The sequence below is a fragment of the Teleopsis dalmanni genome, chromosome 1 (assembly GCF_002237135.1).
Source record: "Teleopsis dalmanni isolate 2A chromosome 1, ASM223713v2, whole genome shotgun sequence".
Taxonomy (NCBI): domain Eukaryota; kingdom Metazoa; phylum Arthropoda; class Insecta; order Diptera; family Diopsidae; genus Teleopsis; species Teleopsis dalmanni.
This window is the reverse complement of record NC_051846.1, coordinates 15,582,672-15,601,003: the sequence shown is the minus strand read 5'-3', so window position 1 is coordinate 15,601,003 and position 18,332 is coordinate 15,582,672. Positions and strand designations below refer to the sequence as shown.

At 29.4% G+C, this 18,332-nt stretch overlaps 2 protein-coding genes across 5 annotated transcripts in view; one reads left to right on the top strand and one right to left on the bottom strand.

The window, feature by feature from the left end:
* Positions 1-18,332, top strand: part of LOC119685463 (talin-2) — a 50,602-nt gene that overhangs the window by 18,019 nt on the left and 14,251 nt on the right. For all 4 annotated transcript variants that reach the window (XM_038099855.1, XM_038099933.1, XM_038099780.1 and 1 more), the window contains exons 2-5: positions 1,992-2,088; positions 17,348-17,540; positions 17,614-18,012; positions 18,096-18,287. In XM_038099855.1, the coding sequence (XP_037955783.1) occupies positions 17,405-17,540; positions 17,614-18,012; positions 18,096-18,287 (727 nt within the window). In that variant the 5' untranslated portion in view covers positions 1,992-2,088; positions 17,348-17,404. The remainder of the gene's footprint in view (positions 1-1,991; positions 2,089-17,347; positions 17,541-17,613; positions 18,013-18,095; positions 18,288-18,332) is intronic.
* On the bottom strand, positions 11,898-13,893 carry LOC119685715 (organic cation transporter protein-like). Its single transcript, XM_038100111.1, has 4 exons — positions 13,756-13,893; positions 13,344-13,683; positions 13,060-13,203; positions 11,898-12,999 (listed from the first exon to the last, which is right to left on the bottom strand). Exons 1-4 carry the CDS (start codon positions 13,766-13,768, stop codon positions 12,033-12,035), a joined length of 1,464 nt encoding a protein of 487 aa, XP_037956039.1. The 5' UTR covers positions 13,769-13,893; the 3' UTR covers positions 11,898-12,032.

The window sequence follows — 18,332 nt, the reverse complement described above, 5'->3', positions numbered from 1 at the left end:
GTTGTTGTGCTGTGATAGACAATGTCATGAAAATTATGTATTAAAAACAAATTATTAAGACAGAGAAATAGAGATAATACTGAGTTTTTTCTGTAGTTGCATACTATTCAGTAAAACAGTGAGTTCCACCATTACAGATATTTAAACACATCAATATATTTCTTTGGAAAAATTTTTAAAATAGTTAGGGTATGTAAGAAACTGTGAAATCAATAAATTTTTAAGAATAGAAAGTGAGTAAAGACCTAGTCTATGAATGAAATTAATCCTTTTTTAAAAAAATAATGAAAATATTAAAGATATTAGTAATTACAAGCTTAGATATTAATCTTGCTCATATTACAAGAATATTGAATTTAAATTGGATAATATTTTCATAATATAATATCGTCTTGGGTGCGATATAGAGACGTCAGCAGCTTTTTTTATAAGTGTAATCACCCGAGATTGTAAAGGAGCCTTGTGCACGAAAGCACCAAATCTAAGCTCAAAACAAAGCTCGTCTTGCAGGTAACAGCACTAAAAAAGTTAAAGAAACTTTGAAAAATTAGTGAAGGAAAATAAAATAGCAAAAATGTAACAGTTACCAGAATTAAAAAAAACAATAAGTATAATTATAGTCTTGGATTTAAATTCTAAATGTATAATAAGGCTTTTATAAAATGATTGAAATATTTGATGTATGAAACATATTCATATTATAAGCATTGCAATTATTTTTAAAGAATTTTTCTATATATATAATTAAGACTTCATGCAAACATATTTTTTTCAATTCCATGTTCGATACCATGAATTTAAGTATTGCTCATATTTCGAGCAGAATGTAAATGCCACCTACACTCAGCTACAATCGATCATGCCGTATAATGTGTAACGTGTGCGATTTGACATATTGTTTACGTTTAAAATTAGAAAAATGGTAAAAAAAAATTAAGATCAAATGTAGCTCATATGAAAAATATTTAGAATATGAGGTGTAGTTGTAGTTTTGTAATGCATTTTACGCCATCCATAGTCGCCGCAGTATGTCTGTCTATTAAACTGCTAGCCTTTGTCTTGCCGCTTAAATGGTATGAACGAACTCAGCACCTGTGCTTTTCTTCACTTATTTGTATGTAAGGTATGCGCTCGCCTATTATTTATGTGTTATACTAATCTGAATAGATACTATAACGAATAGGCATGAAGGTATGCATTTTGGCCTGCTGCTGCTACTGCGGTGCTTTATGGTATTGAATAATAATGTATATGTTTGCACATTCTTAGTCCATTTAAGATACAGTTGTTTCATCAGCTTTGGCGGTTGTGCCTTGCTGATAACGAGTACAACTCTTCGGGCTGGTTCTGTTTACGGCAAGCAGTCAGCAAGCATGGAAATTGTTTTACTTACCTCTACTATAGCTCCTTTATATGGAAGCAATAGAAACACTAAGAAGTATTTGTATATCAGTACGTCAGTACGTCAGTACGTATACTTCTACATAGACACATATATCTGTTGATGTTTCTTTATGGTTAAGGTTACGCGTGTGTTGTGAACAAAATCACAAGTTATTTCCTTGTGAGCCTAGCCATAAGATACGAACTTGTACTCCAAGTTGCTGCTATTTCAGTTGCTGATTGATTTTAAGCAAATTCAATTATACAAAAACCTGATGCATCTATTTTGATTCTTTGTACTGTTATGTGCAGTAAAGATACACTGCACGTACATGTAGTTTTGATGGAGATTCAGGCTCTCGATTGGCATGATGGCACTGACCACAAATCTAAATGCTCTCACAGATCGTGTATAGCTAAAATGGAAAATGAAAACACTGAATGGTTGTTCCTCTACATGCCTTGTCAAGAATGCAATTGCGAGTAAATGCTGCAATTGATACATGTGCGATTATGATGTGTGAAAAGCTGGCTTTCAATAATAAAACAAATCGATTTAGTAGTAACATAAGTAAAAATATTTTTTATTTCTTTTTTATATATTTCAGAGCCTTAACAACGAACTTAAGTAAAACGAACGACTCTATTGCAATATTTCGAACCAAAAGATTTAGTTTCACATTTTGATTTTACGCTCCAGAAAAGGTGAGTAAATTAAAATCAACAAATAAATTGAATTTATAGAAAATGCTTCGATATGAAATATATATTCTATCTTTATATATCAGTTTTATATTTACAATTTAAAGAAAAAAAACAAAACGATTATTTAAGGTATTGGTTCAAAAAAATGAAAAATCAAAGTACAGTTTAAAATAAAATCTAGAGATATGCGGAACTTACTTCAAATACTAGCTCATTGACTTCATTGTATAAAATAAATATTATCGAATGTTAATATTGAAAATGAGATAGATATTTTTTTAATTCGAAGATTTATCTCTGAGTTTTCTGCACTTCTTGCTTTTATGCTAACAGCCAGCTTGCAAAGTTCTCAGTTTAGCACATGGTGTTAAAAACTGTGTAGTAATGTTTTTGTTATACCATATATTAGATGTAGTAAAAAGAAATCCATTATTTTCCCAATAGATGGTATCAGTTATCTATATCTCGCTAGATGGCGTTAGAAAGATTTGTTTGAGTGCGCATTAAAGATGAACACTAACAAAGAGAAAATACGCCATATTTTGCAATTTTTCTTTGATAAAAGCGAAAACGCAAGTCAGGTGGCTGGAAATGTGGATAGTGTTTATGGTCCTGATACTTTAACCACCAATTATGCACCATTTAGTTTCATCGATTCTGTTCCAGTAATTTTGATGTCAAAGTTTGAAGTGCACCACGCACTGGAAGAATGCCAACTGTCGAAAATGTCGATAAAATCATGAAAATTGTCGAGTCCGACCGTCATGTAATCAACTGCCACTGTTTCGATTGCCCAAGAGCTAAAGATAACAAGAGTAAAAAAAACCGTTTGGAACCATTTGAATAAGGTTGGATTCAAAAAGAAGCTCGCCACACGAGTTGACGAGTTGACGCAAAAAAATCTTATGGACCGAATTTCCATTCGTGAATCGCTAATGAATCCAGTAGCCAAGTCAGGATTGTCGGCCAGGAAGCTTTTGCTGTGTGTTTATTGGGATTGGCAGAAATTCATCTACTATGAACAAGTTGTCGAACAAAATGGCGCATATTTGACCTAATTCGGATATCATTCTAACTATGGTAAATAAGCCTTCAATTTCATGCAAAAATAATGGATTTATTTTTACTACGCCTATTATATGTTATTAATAACAATAGTATAGTATGTTATTAGAAATTTTCAATCATCATTAAACATTTTAATTTCTATCTGTCAGTTGATTAAAGTACTTATTTAATCCGATACTTCTACCAGCTAGTAGTTGAATAATATCGTTATTTAAATCAAAATTAAGTTAAATAAAAGAATGATAAAATTAATATCGTTCTTGTAGACACATACAGAGTATGGTTTCTCTCGCATGGAGAGACCAGGAAAATAACTTTATTGGTACGATCGTTATAAATAAGCGGCTCCGTGACGTTAATTCATCTGCTGTTAGAACCCATTTGGCTGCTGTAAAGAACACTTTAACCATAGGTGTGTTAAAATAATGATATAACTTATATTGTCCATCAGTAGACCATTTAAAAAGAATTTGTAAAATTGCTTCCATGCTATTTTCCACTCTTAATGCAATTGATTGATGACAACCCTGATTATAAATAATCATATAATCATATAATGTGTTCATATAATATTTTATTTATCATTAATAAAGCTAGACTTAAAGTTAATATATAAAAAATAAAACTATTTCACACAATCCAAAATGAAATATACATCTATCATTAAGTTGAATGAACAAAATTGTACGAAAATCTTTGTTGGTGGAACAAATTCAATATAGGATAGAATAGAATATAAAATGACAGTATTTTGAGCTAACAGCAGACATTTTTGCTAACTGCTGAACCTAACTGTGAACAGAAGGCTTCATTCATTCAGTTTTTCAAATGAATGCTAGAATTTTCTGGGTAATTTATATTTGATAATATACCATTTTGACCATTCTATCATCTCGAACAGTTCCATATAGTTAGGATGAACCGCGTCAGGTGAACTGTCTGTAAATGCAGATTTGTCCTACAACGACAACGACAACTCTATGTTTAATTGATAACTCTTTGATGATTGAAAATAATTTCAAATAACTCAACTATGCATTTCAAATTCAGCATATTATCAAATTTCAGTTTGATCTCTCTGCCTATTTTTGATTATATTGATTATATGTTGTCAGACATGGAAAATTAATTGCTAAAAAATTTTGTTGACATATAACGAAACAAACTCATTACTACTATAGATACTTTAATATTGGTTTTGTGATACTGGAAAAACGTTAAATTAAATGCAAAATTATAATTAAAAATAAGGCAAATATCTATAAATGCCTCTGGCTGGTTCTAGTTCGACCTTCTCTCTACCTACCCACTATTACGAGGTTTTTGTAGATTCAAAACGGATTTTTTTTAGCTAATTGAGGAGGACTCGTCCTCCCTCCACCTCAACTAACTATGTTAACTAACCAAGGCAAATATCAGTTTGCAAATATTTTTGTTTCTTTAGTTTTTTTAACTGAAATGTTTCGATATCAGTTTATAAACTATAAAATTATATTTTCCATTAAATATTTGAGTGTCTATGACTATATACTTTGTGGATTGTACATATATACTTTTGACGATATGTAAAACGCGCGAAAGCCTATATAAGTGCTTCATTCTCCAATTGGTGAATTATAAAAAGTGGAATATGTAATTCATTTATTTTCATATAAAACCACAGAACAAAAATATTGTTTGCACACTCACTGGCTCTGGCTCACTGGCTGGGTTGATGATATCTTTTATCTCTTCTCTTAGTTCAATAAATAAAATCATAGAAAGGGCTCCAAGTTGACGCAGTTTTATGACAATTTGCACTTTTCAAAAGGATAAAAGCCACTAACACATGCAAACAGCACGCACACATCACACACACACACACACACATTTGAACAAGTAATAAATAAAACAGACAAAATGGATGTTTGGCGCCAATTTGACGCGCCAGTTGAGATTTCATGGCGGCTGCTGTTTTTTTTTTGTGTCATATTTTTAATTTTTTTCCACACTGTTGTTGTTGTTGTTATTATTGTTGTTGCTGTTATTGCATATCAATTTTTTGAATTGTTATTATTTTGTTTTTTAGTTGTAACAATGATAGTTAAACTTGGTTTTTACTAGAAAAAAAGATAAAAGTTATTTACTGAATTTATTTTTTGCTATGTTTGATTTTAAATTCTAGATAATTCAGTTCAGGGTGAATTCTAATCAATCCCAAAAATTCATTTATCAAAAAGTATATATGCTGCACACAAAAAAAGTGGCATTTCATGTAACAAAATTAAAAAATTGGGTTGCTAATTACATGTTAACAATATTATTTTGATACAATCTAAAACGAAAATGAAGACCTCATGGTGGGGACTGAACCTAAGAAGCCGTGATGCAAATGCTTTCGGTTAAAGCAATCGAATCATTTAAAAAAGCTAACAGTGCCGATATTTTTTATCTTAAGTAATTTCTCAGTTCCCTTGCATACAAATGCACTTAAAAGTGAGGGAAAATGCCAAGCGTTTTCACTACTCATTTGTATTAGTTAAAATATTCAGTTTCTTTTTTTTTCTCGTGGGCGATTTCTTCCTTTTTATAATAGTATTATTTGAACATCCAATGGCCTCCCACAGTTCACGGTTGGTGGCTATCCTTGACTTTTTGTTTGCTGTTTTCTTCTATTCTATGATGTACTTATAGAAAAGTTATCGTTTTAATCTATTACATATGAAAAAAAATGGTATATACTAATGTACTAAAACAGTTTTGGGGAGCATTAGATATATAACTGTGTTGTTTTGTAAACTAATGTACTGAAAACAAAAACTCAGAAAAACAAGTTATAAACTATAATAACAGATTTTCTTTCTTCTTTCATAAGAAAGCCTATATTTTATTTAAAAAAATTATTACTTCCATACCATATAATGTCCTTTATTTGAAAGAAATTTTTTTCCGACTTTTCTCCGTTTGCTTTCATTTCTATCACACCAATTTTTTTTTTTTTCTTATAAACTATCTCACTCATACTTATTGTGCCACTTGATACAACATTTGTAATTTATTTATTATAATTCTTTGTGTCTTTTTAAGTGGGAACAGTTTGTTAGTATTCAAACTTACCCCTTAATTCAATTTATTAATTTTGTCAACCCAATACGATGTAACAATACAATCACATAACATACCGCGTCTTAACTGCGGCGGAATACATTGATCAACTTTGTTCGCAGGGTAGCCTAGCCATCCACCGGCATTTCACTCTAACATTATTGTGTGATATGAAGGTTGCATATTCTTAAGGATCTAATCGCAGCATCAGTTGGAGCATGCGCAATCGTGTTTACAGTTTCATTCGTCCTGCCTTTGGTACGGTGTTACAGTCAGCAACGTCGGCCAACGTCAGCTCATCGCACTTTTGATTTTTCGACAGAAGCTCACAATGTGTTGAGTGCAGAACACATCATTCTAGGCCTAACCACAGATCGGGCAGGACATCAACACCAGCTCCAGCTCCAGCTACTTTCTTATAAAGCTATTGACATCTAAGAAAAATATTTGCCTGGAATAAAATGGATTTTATTTTTATAATAAAATTAAATTTTATAAAGTTAAACTTAAAATAATTGTGGTTAAAATCGGTTTTAATGTGTTTTTATAATTTTTTTTACACGAGTTTTTATTTAAAGTGCCTTCTTGCAAAGTTGTCAGCGCCACTTTGTGAAGTTTACAAACGACAGCTTTAAGTTTTTAAGAACTGTGCCTTAATGTGAACGTATATGTTTTTGAGACGTTTTAAAATAAAAAAAATTAAAAATTAAAAATTAAAAAAGAGAAAAACAATTTTAAAAATTTTTTATGAAAAAACTACTTTTTTGTGCCTTAACACCGTCGAAGCCTTAAGCAACGTTTTTAACGGGTTGCTCAAGTTGTTAAAGTTCGTTGCAGCCGGATATGTGGTATCTATTGTCCATATATCCGTTTTTTTATTGCTGTTATAATTATTGTTAAGTTTCGGTTTGTCTGTTTTGATTGTCTAAAGTGCCTAACTACTGCAGCGTTTCTTTAATACGTGCATCAAGCATCTAACATCACGTCCGGTGCTCACTCGTCCTGTCCTGTTCTGTCCTGTCATCATGTTACATTGTTGAGAGTACAGGTGTTTTCTATTGTGCACCAGGATCTCACGCGTTTAATAATGCATATATGCATGTATGACGTTTGAATTGCTAAGTAGTATAAATGATTTTAAATATTTTTAATCAGCCTTAAAATCACAGTTGCCTTTTATACAATTTATTGTTTATATTTAATATAAAAATTGTGCCTTCTTGTTCAAAAACAACAAAATTAAAAATGAGCTTTACAATTTTAAAAAGTAAGTACATTTGGAAACAATTATAATACATAAATAATTACATATTTATTTATTACTATCAGTAGTTACATTAAAATAAAAAAAAAAGAAACGCAAATATTAAAAATTAAATTAATAAAATTATATCAATTCAATTTTAATATATATTTATATTATATAAAATTTACTAAATAAAATAAATTTACCTTGTTTTTATTAGAAATATTAAGTAGTTAATTTTTTTTTAATTATGCAACAAGAAATTACATTTCTAAAATTAATTTCTAATCTTTTAAATAAAATTGATCAAAATTATATACTTCAATTGTAATGATTATAATACTTATGTGATTCATACATAGGTTCTTTACACTGGTTGTACGTTTTTTTTTCAAATAGTGCTCTTTAAAAGAATAAACTCTTCAGATTTGCAAGCTTTTACGTTATATCCTGCATATATTTCATTTGATTGGGCATACTTTTATGTGTTGTCATTTTTCTATAGAAATGTCACTGCTCTCCTTTCAGTTGAAATTTAAAATAAACATTTATTAAACATTAAGTTAAAAACTTGAAGATTTAAATCCATCAAAATATAATAAAATTAGTTTTATGTAATTTTTATAATATTTAATTACTAATGTCTCGTTTTCACTATGTCATTTTCAGTGTCAAATATTGTCAGTATAAGAAAACTGGTAGTCATATGATGTCATATTCGCATTCTTGTCATGTAATGAAAACGCATTTGACACACTAGTCAATTATAATTTTCATTTAAAATGACATAGGGAAAACAAGGCATTACTTACAATAAATCATTGAATTGATAAATATTGAACTTTATTCAGAAAAAAATCATTTTTTTTTCTCTTTTTAATAAATAAATAAATACATACATATGTATATAGAGTACTTGTATTAATTTCAATTTTTTTTATAAAATCGTTTATAAAAGTTAAAATTAAAATATTTTTTTAAGTTATTAAAAATAATTGTAAGGTTTAGATGTTTTTAAATCCAGACTTATCGATATCCCTAAATCAGTTTGTTTCATTATAATTTTATGTATTAGCTATAATCTAAAAATTACAAAATAAAGTCGAAATTATTTCCAATTTTTTTCACATTATTTGTGCAGTTAGGGCAATTCTTTTTTTGTGAATTTTTGGTGCTATAAACTGGCACTTTAAGATTTGTTTATTTAAATGTATATTTGTATTAAATTAAGTTAAGCACTGTTACTGCCTGCGTATTTAATTGATATAAATATAATATAGTAGGACAATTCATTCAAATTGATAATGGCAGACATTCAAATACGTGTTAGCTGGCCCTAAAACTTTAATTAACGCATTAAGTATATTATAAACAAATGTAGAGTGAAAAGTTACTGTAAATTCTATTTTGGTATATTTAAAATACTGTTGCGAAAAAGATGGTTTTTAATATTGTAAATCAAAAAAATTGTAAATAAAAAACTATATATGATGGATTTGTTCGGCGAAGTATATTAATCCGTTCGTATTTATTCGTGCCTAGGTATCGATTCTTAGCTGTAGTGCTGTCCATATTTAGATATTTCGAATATATTAGTTACTCTAAATAACCAGATATGAGTATTTTAAATAGTACGAACTCTCTGGATATCCCGATATTATAATAATACGCCCTATATTATAATAATATTAAACGTTTTCTAAAGTATAGGTACAGGAGTTTTTATAAATAAGAAATAAATGTTTTTTGAACTAACTTATTTTGTTCAAAGTATGTAATTCCCTTCAGACGAGGCACAACTTTTTTCACAGTTGCTTTGCAGAATGTCTGTGCAGCTCTTATCTATAGAACGTTTTCCTTTCATCAGAAAATGCATCTTTTCGATATAGTAAAAGTTGTTTGGTCCAAATTTAGGTAAATACGGGAAGTTGCTCTCTATAAATACCTACTTTCAAAAAGTCTTGTTTACTTTTGAACACTCCTCTTATCATACCCTTATTATTATTGTATATAAAAAATTATTTTAATATTTTTAATAATATATCAACAATTTTATTTATTGTATTAAAGTTGTATTAAAAATGAGTACTTATCTCTTCTTTATTATAATATTAGTAATTTCTTAATTTTCTTAGTTTCTTAATTTCACTGTCAGTACTGTTTTACTGTTATTATTATTATTTTACTATTGTTACAATATATTTACGCTTTCATTCGTAAATAATATAGTAAAACTCAATTAAATTTTATCTTCTACGCAGTTCTGTAATATCTAGGTTCTCTCGATTGTATATTTTTCCAATTTAAAGATTTTTTTATGTAATATTTGTTTATATTATTTTTTTTTAAAACAATAGGTGAATTTTTTCACAGAAGACAATTCAGGAATAGCCGATGGATCTCATCTCTCCATATCTCTCATATTTATAATACTGTATTTTCTTTAATCTCCTTCCAGAGTGACTAATTACAAATTTTTGCTTATTTCATATAAAAAAGAAATTTTATAGAATTAATTTTTTATAATTGTTATATTTACTGTTATTATATTTACTGGTAATTATTTGTTCAAATGGAAATATATTTATAAAAGGAAAGAATCGATATGTAGTAAAAGTAATACCGTAAGTTTGTGTACATTTACTAATTAGCGTGCAGGGAGTATAGACTTTATATGACCGGAAACCATTAGAGGCACAGTGTGATTTCCTTTAGTGCGAACTCAAATTCATTAAAAATTTAACGCGATTTTGTTACGGTTATTTTTTTCAGCAATAAATTTAGTAATTGACTTAAATTGCAGTTAATTATTTGTAAAATTTGATATAGTCACTAGAATTCAATTATTGTACAATATAGTGTAAACGTCATAAATATTTTCCATCTTAGAAAAAAGTTTTACACTCATAAATATCTCTGTTATAGGAGACTGCAAAAACTATGTTTATGTATATATACATATATTCATACATACATATGTTTTGTGTTTACTAATATATTGTAATGTATAATGTATAAATGTATAGGTTACATTAATTAGAAATGCATATGAAACCGCAAAAATATTTTAATGGTTTTATTAATGTCAAAATAGAGCATTTTTACATCCATCAAAATGTTCGAAATACGATACTCGATACTCGACACAGTTCACTGTTCACTGCGGTGTTCCTCCAATGTTATTGTGCGTCAAAGGACCGTAAATGTGCATGTCAATGGTTGGCAACAGTGAACCTTATTTGTGAAAATGGGCTGATTGTATTTATTTTTACTTTATTTTCTATTAATTCATTATGTTATTCGCTTTATGCAATAATAATTAATATATAATTTGCTTGTAATACAATAAATTCATTAGCTAAACAATGTTAGTAGGTCATTAAGCCATTTCAATAAATAAAACAATATTTTTTCAACGTTTCATTAATTGATAATCAAAAAAAAAATTATTAAATGAAAATAAAAATGTTTGTACAAAGATTATTTTTAAATATTCTTTCGCTTTGATGCTCTTCTTCATTTTGTACGGTTTTTTGGTGCTCTTAGCTGATACTTTGACTTTTGTTTCTTTTAATGTATATTGTACGAATTTGTACGTTACTTGCATGTATGAGTGAAGGGGTTTATTTTGTAATTTATGTAAATTCAATTCAGTAGAACAATTCATACCAAATGTACCATTCTCAATGTATGATTTATTTATTTTATTTTGTAGTTTCTTACTAATCAGCATTTAAATAAAAAATCATCTTTAGTAATTCTTTTATAATTACTTAGAATTTTTATTTTTAACAAAATACCACATTTTACAAAGAATTTTTCTGAAATTTTTTTTTTAACTTCATTTTATTATATACAATATATTCTAAGCATGAATAATAAGTACTACTTGTGGTAATAATAATATTTGACTCTGAAAATTGTAGTTGATATTTGTCAATGGCTATTTTTCTCTTGTCATCCTTGAAAGACCAGTTCCAAACCTGCTCAATTAATGATGAAATATATGTTAAAAGGTGCTTATGCGACTTTGCAAAATTGGTCTTGTTTTGATGTTTCCTATATACTTCCACCAGCTTGCTTCTAGCTGCTTAAGTGAAAAGTTTTAATTTGAAGCTGATTTGTTTATTACTAATTTTGAATTTGAATTTTATATAGTTAACTTTGTTTTTATAGGTCTCGCACTAGAAACTTGGTATTGCAAAGTAACTACTATATATTGACAATTTAGCTGTTAATTATATTTTTGTAGTCTCTGATTGGGCATTAAATGTAACGTTATTAATTCGTCGATTCGTCGCTGAGGTCATATTTAATGATTAGTTGGAATCGTTTTATACATTTTAAGAACAAAAAGATTATGAAAGAATAACAAATTTGGAATATAATTAAAACTTATTTATTATTATAATAAACTAATATTAATTAGTGTTTAGTTTCAAATTTTTTTTTTCTACAAAGGTGTTTCGATTTACGTACTCTAATTGTATTTATAAAGTAGATAAATTGTTATAAGAAAGATAGCGCTTTCATTATATCAAAATTATTATTGCACGGCACCTTTTTTACCGAAATTCTCTCCATCTTCAAGAGTTTCTGGTAAGTTAGTATTCTTTGTCTCTGGTATTAGGACACAAGTTAATGTGGCTAACAATGACATACACCCAAACACAATTCCTGGTAATCTCATATGAATTTTAGCTAAATCTACCACGAAAGGAGCTAACATTGAACCCGCACGTCCTAACATTGAGCAAAAACCTATGCCAGAACTTCGTACAACAGTAGGACACAATTCACCTCCATAGATGTAAACTGTGGGAAAAGTGACTGTTGCACCAAAAAAACCAATGATCACAAATATTACCTGAATTTTATCAGAAAGTTTCGGTAAAAGAGACATAAGTAATAATGATATGGCAGTTAGCAAAGTAGACAATATTAAAGTGGGTTTCCGTCCCAAATATTTAGTCAATGGTATGCATAATAGTGTTCCAGGTACACCGAGAGATGCACTAAATGCCACGTTTAAAAACACATCACCGCTTAAATGTGTTACGTATTGTGATATACCGTAATAGGCCATGCATACAACGAACCATTCGAAACCCATCGCAAGGATCTTCATCCGCATATTTGGTGTCTTAAATAAATCTAAAATGTTCGCTTTTTTTGCTCCTTGGGTTCCTTTATGATGGACATATGCGGAATCGAGATCAGATTTAATTGTGTCAGTTGGTTTGCCGTTCATTTTCGCAAATTTTGAAATTATATTTGCGGATTTTTCTGTTTCTCCACGTGCAAATAGCCACCGCGGTGACTCTGGGACGATACAGCAATATATTACATAAAGGAAATGCTCGACAGAATAGCTCATATTGAATACACGCCAATTTCGGAAGAAATAAGCTAATGCAGGTAACGCAACATGTCCCATATTAAATGGAATATGATACAACATAGCCACTATTTCACGTTTGCTTTTTCCAATTATTTCCATTATTATTACAAAACTGGGAAGAAATAAACATTAAAAGTTACTACATTCATAGCTAATATGTTTATGTTCAAACCTTGTCATCATTACACCACCGTTAGCTGTAGCAGCTATATATCTGAACAGACAGTATGCCCAAAACCAAGGTGAGAATGATACTAAAGCACTAAATATCATTAATAGCATGCACCCTGTAAGAAAAGCAGGACGACGACCATATCTACAAGTATATCATTAAAGTTACTAATATAAATATTATATTTTCGTTCTATATGTATTGTTTATGAAAAAATGAAAAAATAACATTTATAAATGTATTAAATGTAATACATTCTTTTCCAAATAAGAAATAAAACTCACTTATCTGCGAGAACACCGAATAGAATACTTCCAGTCATAGTTCCACCCATGGTAATTGTCTGAGAAAGCGAAGCCAGCGGCGCTCGTTTACATACTAAGTCAAATTCAGATATCACATTTTCTTCGAATATACTGCGGTCGAATTCATATTTTTCGCATGCGTCATCGCAAATATCAGTAACATTGCTCGGAGAAGTACATTTGGGATTCATTGGAAAACATAGAAAAATATGTGACACCTGTATCCAACCGCTTGGGAATTTCGACAAGAATATGGCAAGGCATAACAGTATCTGGGATAGACCCATATCTCCCATTGGAGAAGTAATTGGGTCAAGCTCTGAAAGTAATTATGATGCAATTATTAATTTTTCTAATTAATTGATATTGTATTGGCTATAGTATTGGCTACCTGTCTTATCCATTCTTGATTAGAGTTAATATTCGCACTTTTACTAAATGAAATAATTCGCATTTGATGTTTTCATTCTTAATGAACAACAGACATAAATATAGTGAATGTAAAAAGCTTCTTAATAATTTTACAAAATAAAATTGTTTTTATTTTATTTTATGAAATCGATTAATATGTCAATGCAGTTAAAGTTTATAAATTTTTTTTTTCAAAAAGATCTTATAGAAATACCATAACAATTGCTTAGGAATAAGGTCACGCAATAAAGGTTTTCTCTGGTTAAGTTATTAATGAAGGGATGTTTCTGTTTTGAATAAGTTACTTGCAGTCAAAGTAAAACATTTCAATAACTTTTGCACCCACTATTTTTGTTCCTAATATCCGTAAAAAGAAGAGCTGCTTTTTCGATGAATTAAGTTTAGTGAAATATTTCTAATGCAATGGTTTGCCATTTTCCAAATTGAACAACGAGATGCAAATTATAAAATTCATTTTTAAAAAAAACCTTTAGCTGAAACCAAAACAAATAAAACACGAGCCCGTGCGACTTGTGGATTAACATTACCATGACTTTCTCAGAATTATATTCCTAGATTAGGTGCTATACATAAGAAAGAATATATAAATCATGCAACAAATAATGCCTCTATAAACAGAGTAGTATTGAAATTTAATAATTAAAAATATAAAATATAATTAATTAATTCAAATATTCTACAACTGGTTTATGATTCCGTTCTATTATAAACACAGCAAGTGAATTTGTTAATAAAACTTTCACAGCAAATTAACAAAACTCCAGAAAAATGTGCGCACATAAAAGTCAAGTACGGCTTTGAGTCAGTTGGTTAAGGTGTGCTGACTCTGAACTTTAAATTTTGCAGGGCACGAGTTCAATTCCAGGTACTTGCAGTCTCAAAAAATTATTTACGTATGATTAAATATAAGAATTATTTCCAAAAACCACTGATGATGGGTATTTGCCTATATTCGAAACAGCTGTATGATCAGCCAAAATTTCAATTAATTACTGTTCGAAAAACCTCTTTATTAAAGAAAATTAAAATTCATAAAGTTAATAATCTGTTATATAACTATGCGTAGATGCGGTTTCGATCGCCTTTGCCACTTCCTTCTAATTTGGCAGGTTCGTAGTTCCAGGCCTGAAAATTGCAGTCCAATAATTAAATACGAAGTAATAAAATTAACTAGTTAATTAGTTTTAAAGACCACTTATAATGTTATAATGGGTATTTGGCAATATGTATATGGTGGGCGCACTGTCCAACAAGTGGTCTCCCTGAGTTGAAGGATTAGTCGAAGTAGACCACGAAACTACTTGGGTCCTTTTTCGTCTTTCGATTCTCGGATGTTGTCATTGAGTTGAAGCTGGGGTGGCTTCCGTTCGCATAACTACATCTTTTGTTAATGCAAGCAGCTCATTTAGCTTGAGGTTTCCTGCCAAGTCATCACCAACCCAATAGTGTCCCAAGACAGTCTTCCTCCTACTTGCCAGTGCTGGACATTGGCACAATATATGCATCGCTGTTTCCTTTTCTTCTAGATATAGTATGGAAGTGTCTTCCTCAGCAAGAGTTATCTTTTTGAGGTGCTTATTGAAGTTGCTATGTCCAGTAATTAATAAGGTCAGCCACTTAGAGTGCTCCGAGAATAGCTAAGCACTTTTATCGCTTCCCTGGCCCACGGTTTCGGCTACATGAGTTTGGTCTGTCTACAAGTGCTCAATTCTTGAGAAAATAGTTTTCTACATCCATTAAGAAACTTTTCTTTTATATCACGAGTTCGTATCTGTTTTTGAGCTTATATTCACTTATTTTCATTATATATTATTTAAGTTAAGTGGATAAGTGTTTTACAAAAATATATTTATATTAAATGATATTACAGATGTTGTAACAGATTTCTTTAACAGTACATTTTACCCCATCTGAAATGTTAAATATAATATCCACTGTTAAAAATTAGCATTATTTAGAATTCTGTTAGAAATCTTAGCCGTTCGTTTGTTATTTCGTTGTTGAAGGGTGGTTTTTGCTAAAATTTTAATTTTCCTCGTTTTCAGTTTTTATAATTGGGAGAGAGTGCGCACTAGTGCACAAAATCACCCCAAAATTCGGTACTAAAAAATATTTGTAGAGCAGCATCCCCTAAAATTTGGACCATAATAATCCAGCAATCTTTGCCGTACAGATTTTTTGAAATTTTAGTATTCTTTGGGATTTTGAACTCAATGGAATCTCTGAACTCTGCAAAGTAGATAGACTACAAGTGCTTTATATTCATTTACATCCTAACCTAAAAAATGGTCACAGCGAAAGAAAGTAATATAAATTTTAAAATTTATGTGTAAATATTTGAAATCTTAGTATTTTAAAAGTGAAAAAATTTATTTCTGTTTCTTTTATCACATTTAACGTGGCATAGATTTATATAATAATTTTTTTTTTGAAGTTTAGATTGAATTTTGTACGGTTGAGTGCTATCGAAATATTGATTTTAATTCATAACCGCCCCATGTCGCCTTCATTGAATTTGACACATTTCAACTGTTTTTGGAGTACATTTCTCCATAGCACATGGAATGTTATTATTATTTTTAATTTTTAATTTTTATTTAAACAAATAGATATAAATGAAAATAAATTGCATTTAAACATAAATATGGAGTGGGATTTTAGCTTTTATATTTTTTATGTGGATATACTAAATAAAAAGCAAGTCATCAGTTAAATCATTAGTTTATATAGAATAAAAAATGGTCTAAAGTAAAAAAGACGCGCAGTATAGTATAGTGGTTGAGAGTGAATACAATTATTATCAGTGCAAAGAGAGTAGCTCACAAGACAAACAATGGCTCTCCAATAACTAACAACCAACAACCAACAACATAAGGAATAGCATATTTACGTCAAAGGAAATAAAAAAAAAAATCCAAAAGAAATTATGTCTTTTGGGTTATTGTTATGGGTTCATCTGCCGAGGTTGGTATCTAGTAAAGTAACTGAATAAAGTATTTCAATCAATGCTCGTTTATTATATGCTTATAAGCCTTTTCATTGTCTTGAGTGCTGACAACAGGACGTATTTTGAGTTGGAAGAAAAACTCAGTATTATAAAATTATTTTTTCCACATTTTAGGGTGGTTCTTAATCCTTGAATGCATATCGAATTTGACTTGTAAAAATACTGTATTAAATTGTGAAAAGCAATTGCTGATTGAGATGCTGTGCAAAACCATCTTACAGTGATTATATGTGCATATATAATACAAAATTATATATGTATGTATATGTGTTATGTGATCAAACGTCCATCACATTATCACTTTACCTTCAATTATTAAATTTTTATTTTTAAAAATTGAAATTAATTTTATTTTGGTTTTAATTTTAATTTAATTTTTAATGAAGTTGTTGAAAAAGTTGAAAAAGTTGAAAAATAACAGAATAAACAAACAACAAGTTGTTAGAAAAATATATTTAAGTATTTCTTTAGTAATATTAAATAATATGTATATATTTTTAGAAATTTTTTAATAATTTTTTTCTTTAATTCTAAATATTTTCAGTGCCTGTTAAAAAATTTTCTATTATATTTCTAAAACAAAAAAGTTACAAAAATAAAAATGTCTACGCTTTCATTGCGTATAAGTCTCGAGGGTGGACGTGTAACAAAAACCATACAATTTCATCCGAATACCACAGTCTTTGATGCTTGTAAAATTATCAGAGATAAATTTGCTGATGCTGTGCAGGGTCAACGTAAGTCAAACTTGCTTAACTACTGGTAACTACTGAACTGAAATGGAAATAATAATTTATAATTCTATTTTAGCTAGCGAATATGGACTTTTTATGTCGGATGAACAAAATCAGCAAGGTGTTTGGTTGGAATCTGGCCGTACCCTAGGCTATTACATACTCCACAATCAGGATACTTTGGAGTATCGTCGAAAACTGCGCACATTACGAGTGCGTATGTTGGATGGTGCTGTAAAGACAATACTTGTGGATGATTCTCAACCAGTATCTCAACTTATGGTTGTGATTTGTACAAAAATTGGTATTACCAACCATGAAGAATATGGTATGGTACGTGAAGATACTGAATCACAAAATGAAAATCTGCCAGATAATAAATTTGGTACATTAACGTTACGTAGAAAGTTTACCGAAAAGGATCGTGATGCTAAAATGGAAAGTTTGCGCAAAAAATTAAAAACCGATGATGAAAGTGAGTTAATAAAATAATAAAATAAATTTTTAAATATATTTTAAATGTATAATTTTATCTGCATTTTATTTTATTTCATTTAGTCAATTGGGTTGATGTTGGGAAAACTTTACGTGAGCAAGGTATTGATGAATCCGAACCGGTACTTTTACGCCGACGTTTCTTTTTTTCTGATCAAAACATTGATTCTCGTGATCCAGTGCAATTAAATTTATTATATGTTCAGGCCAGAGATGCGATACTTGATGGCACTCATCCAGTTACACAAGATAAAGGTAAACCACTTATAATTACTGTTTAAATATAAAAGTTTTTTTTTT

Bases quoted from the DNA above. Each gene is read 5' to 3' on its own strand.
- LOC119685715 (XM_038100111.1), bottom strand. The intron at 13,204-13,343 runs GTGAGTTTTATT...ATATACTTGTAG, and splicing joins TTCGGTGTTCTCGCAGATAA to ATATGGTCGTCGTCCTGCTT. The intron at 13,000-13,059 runs GTTTGAACATAA...ATTTCTTCCCAG, and splicing joins GGTGGTGTAATGATGACAAG to TTTTGTAATAATAATGGAAA.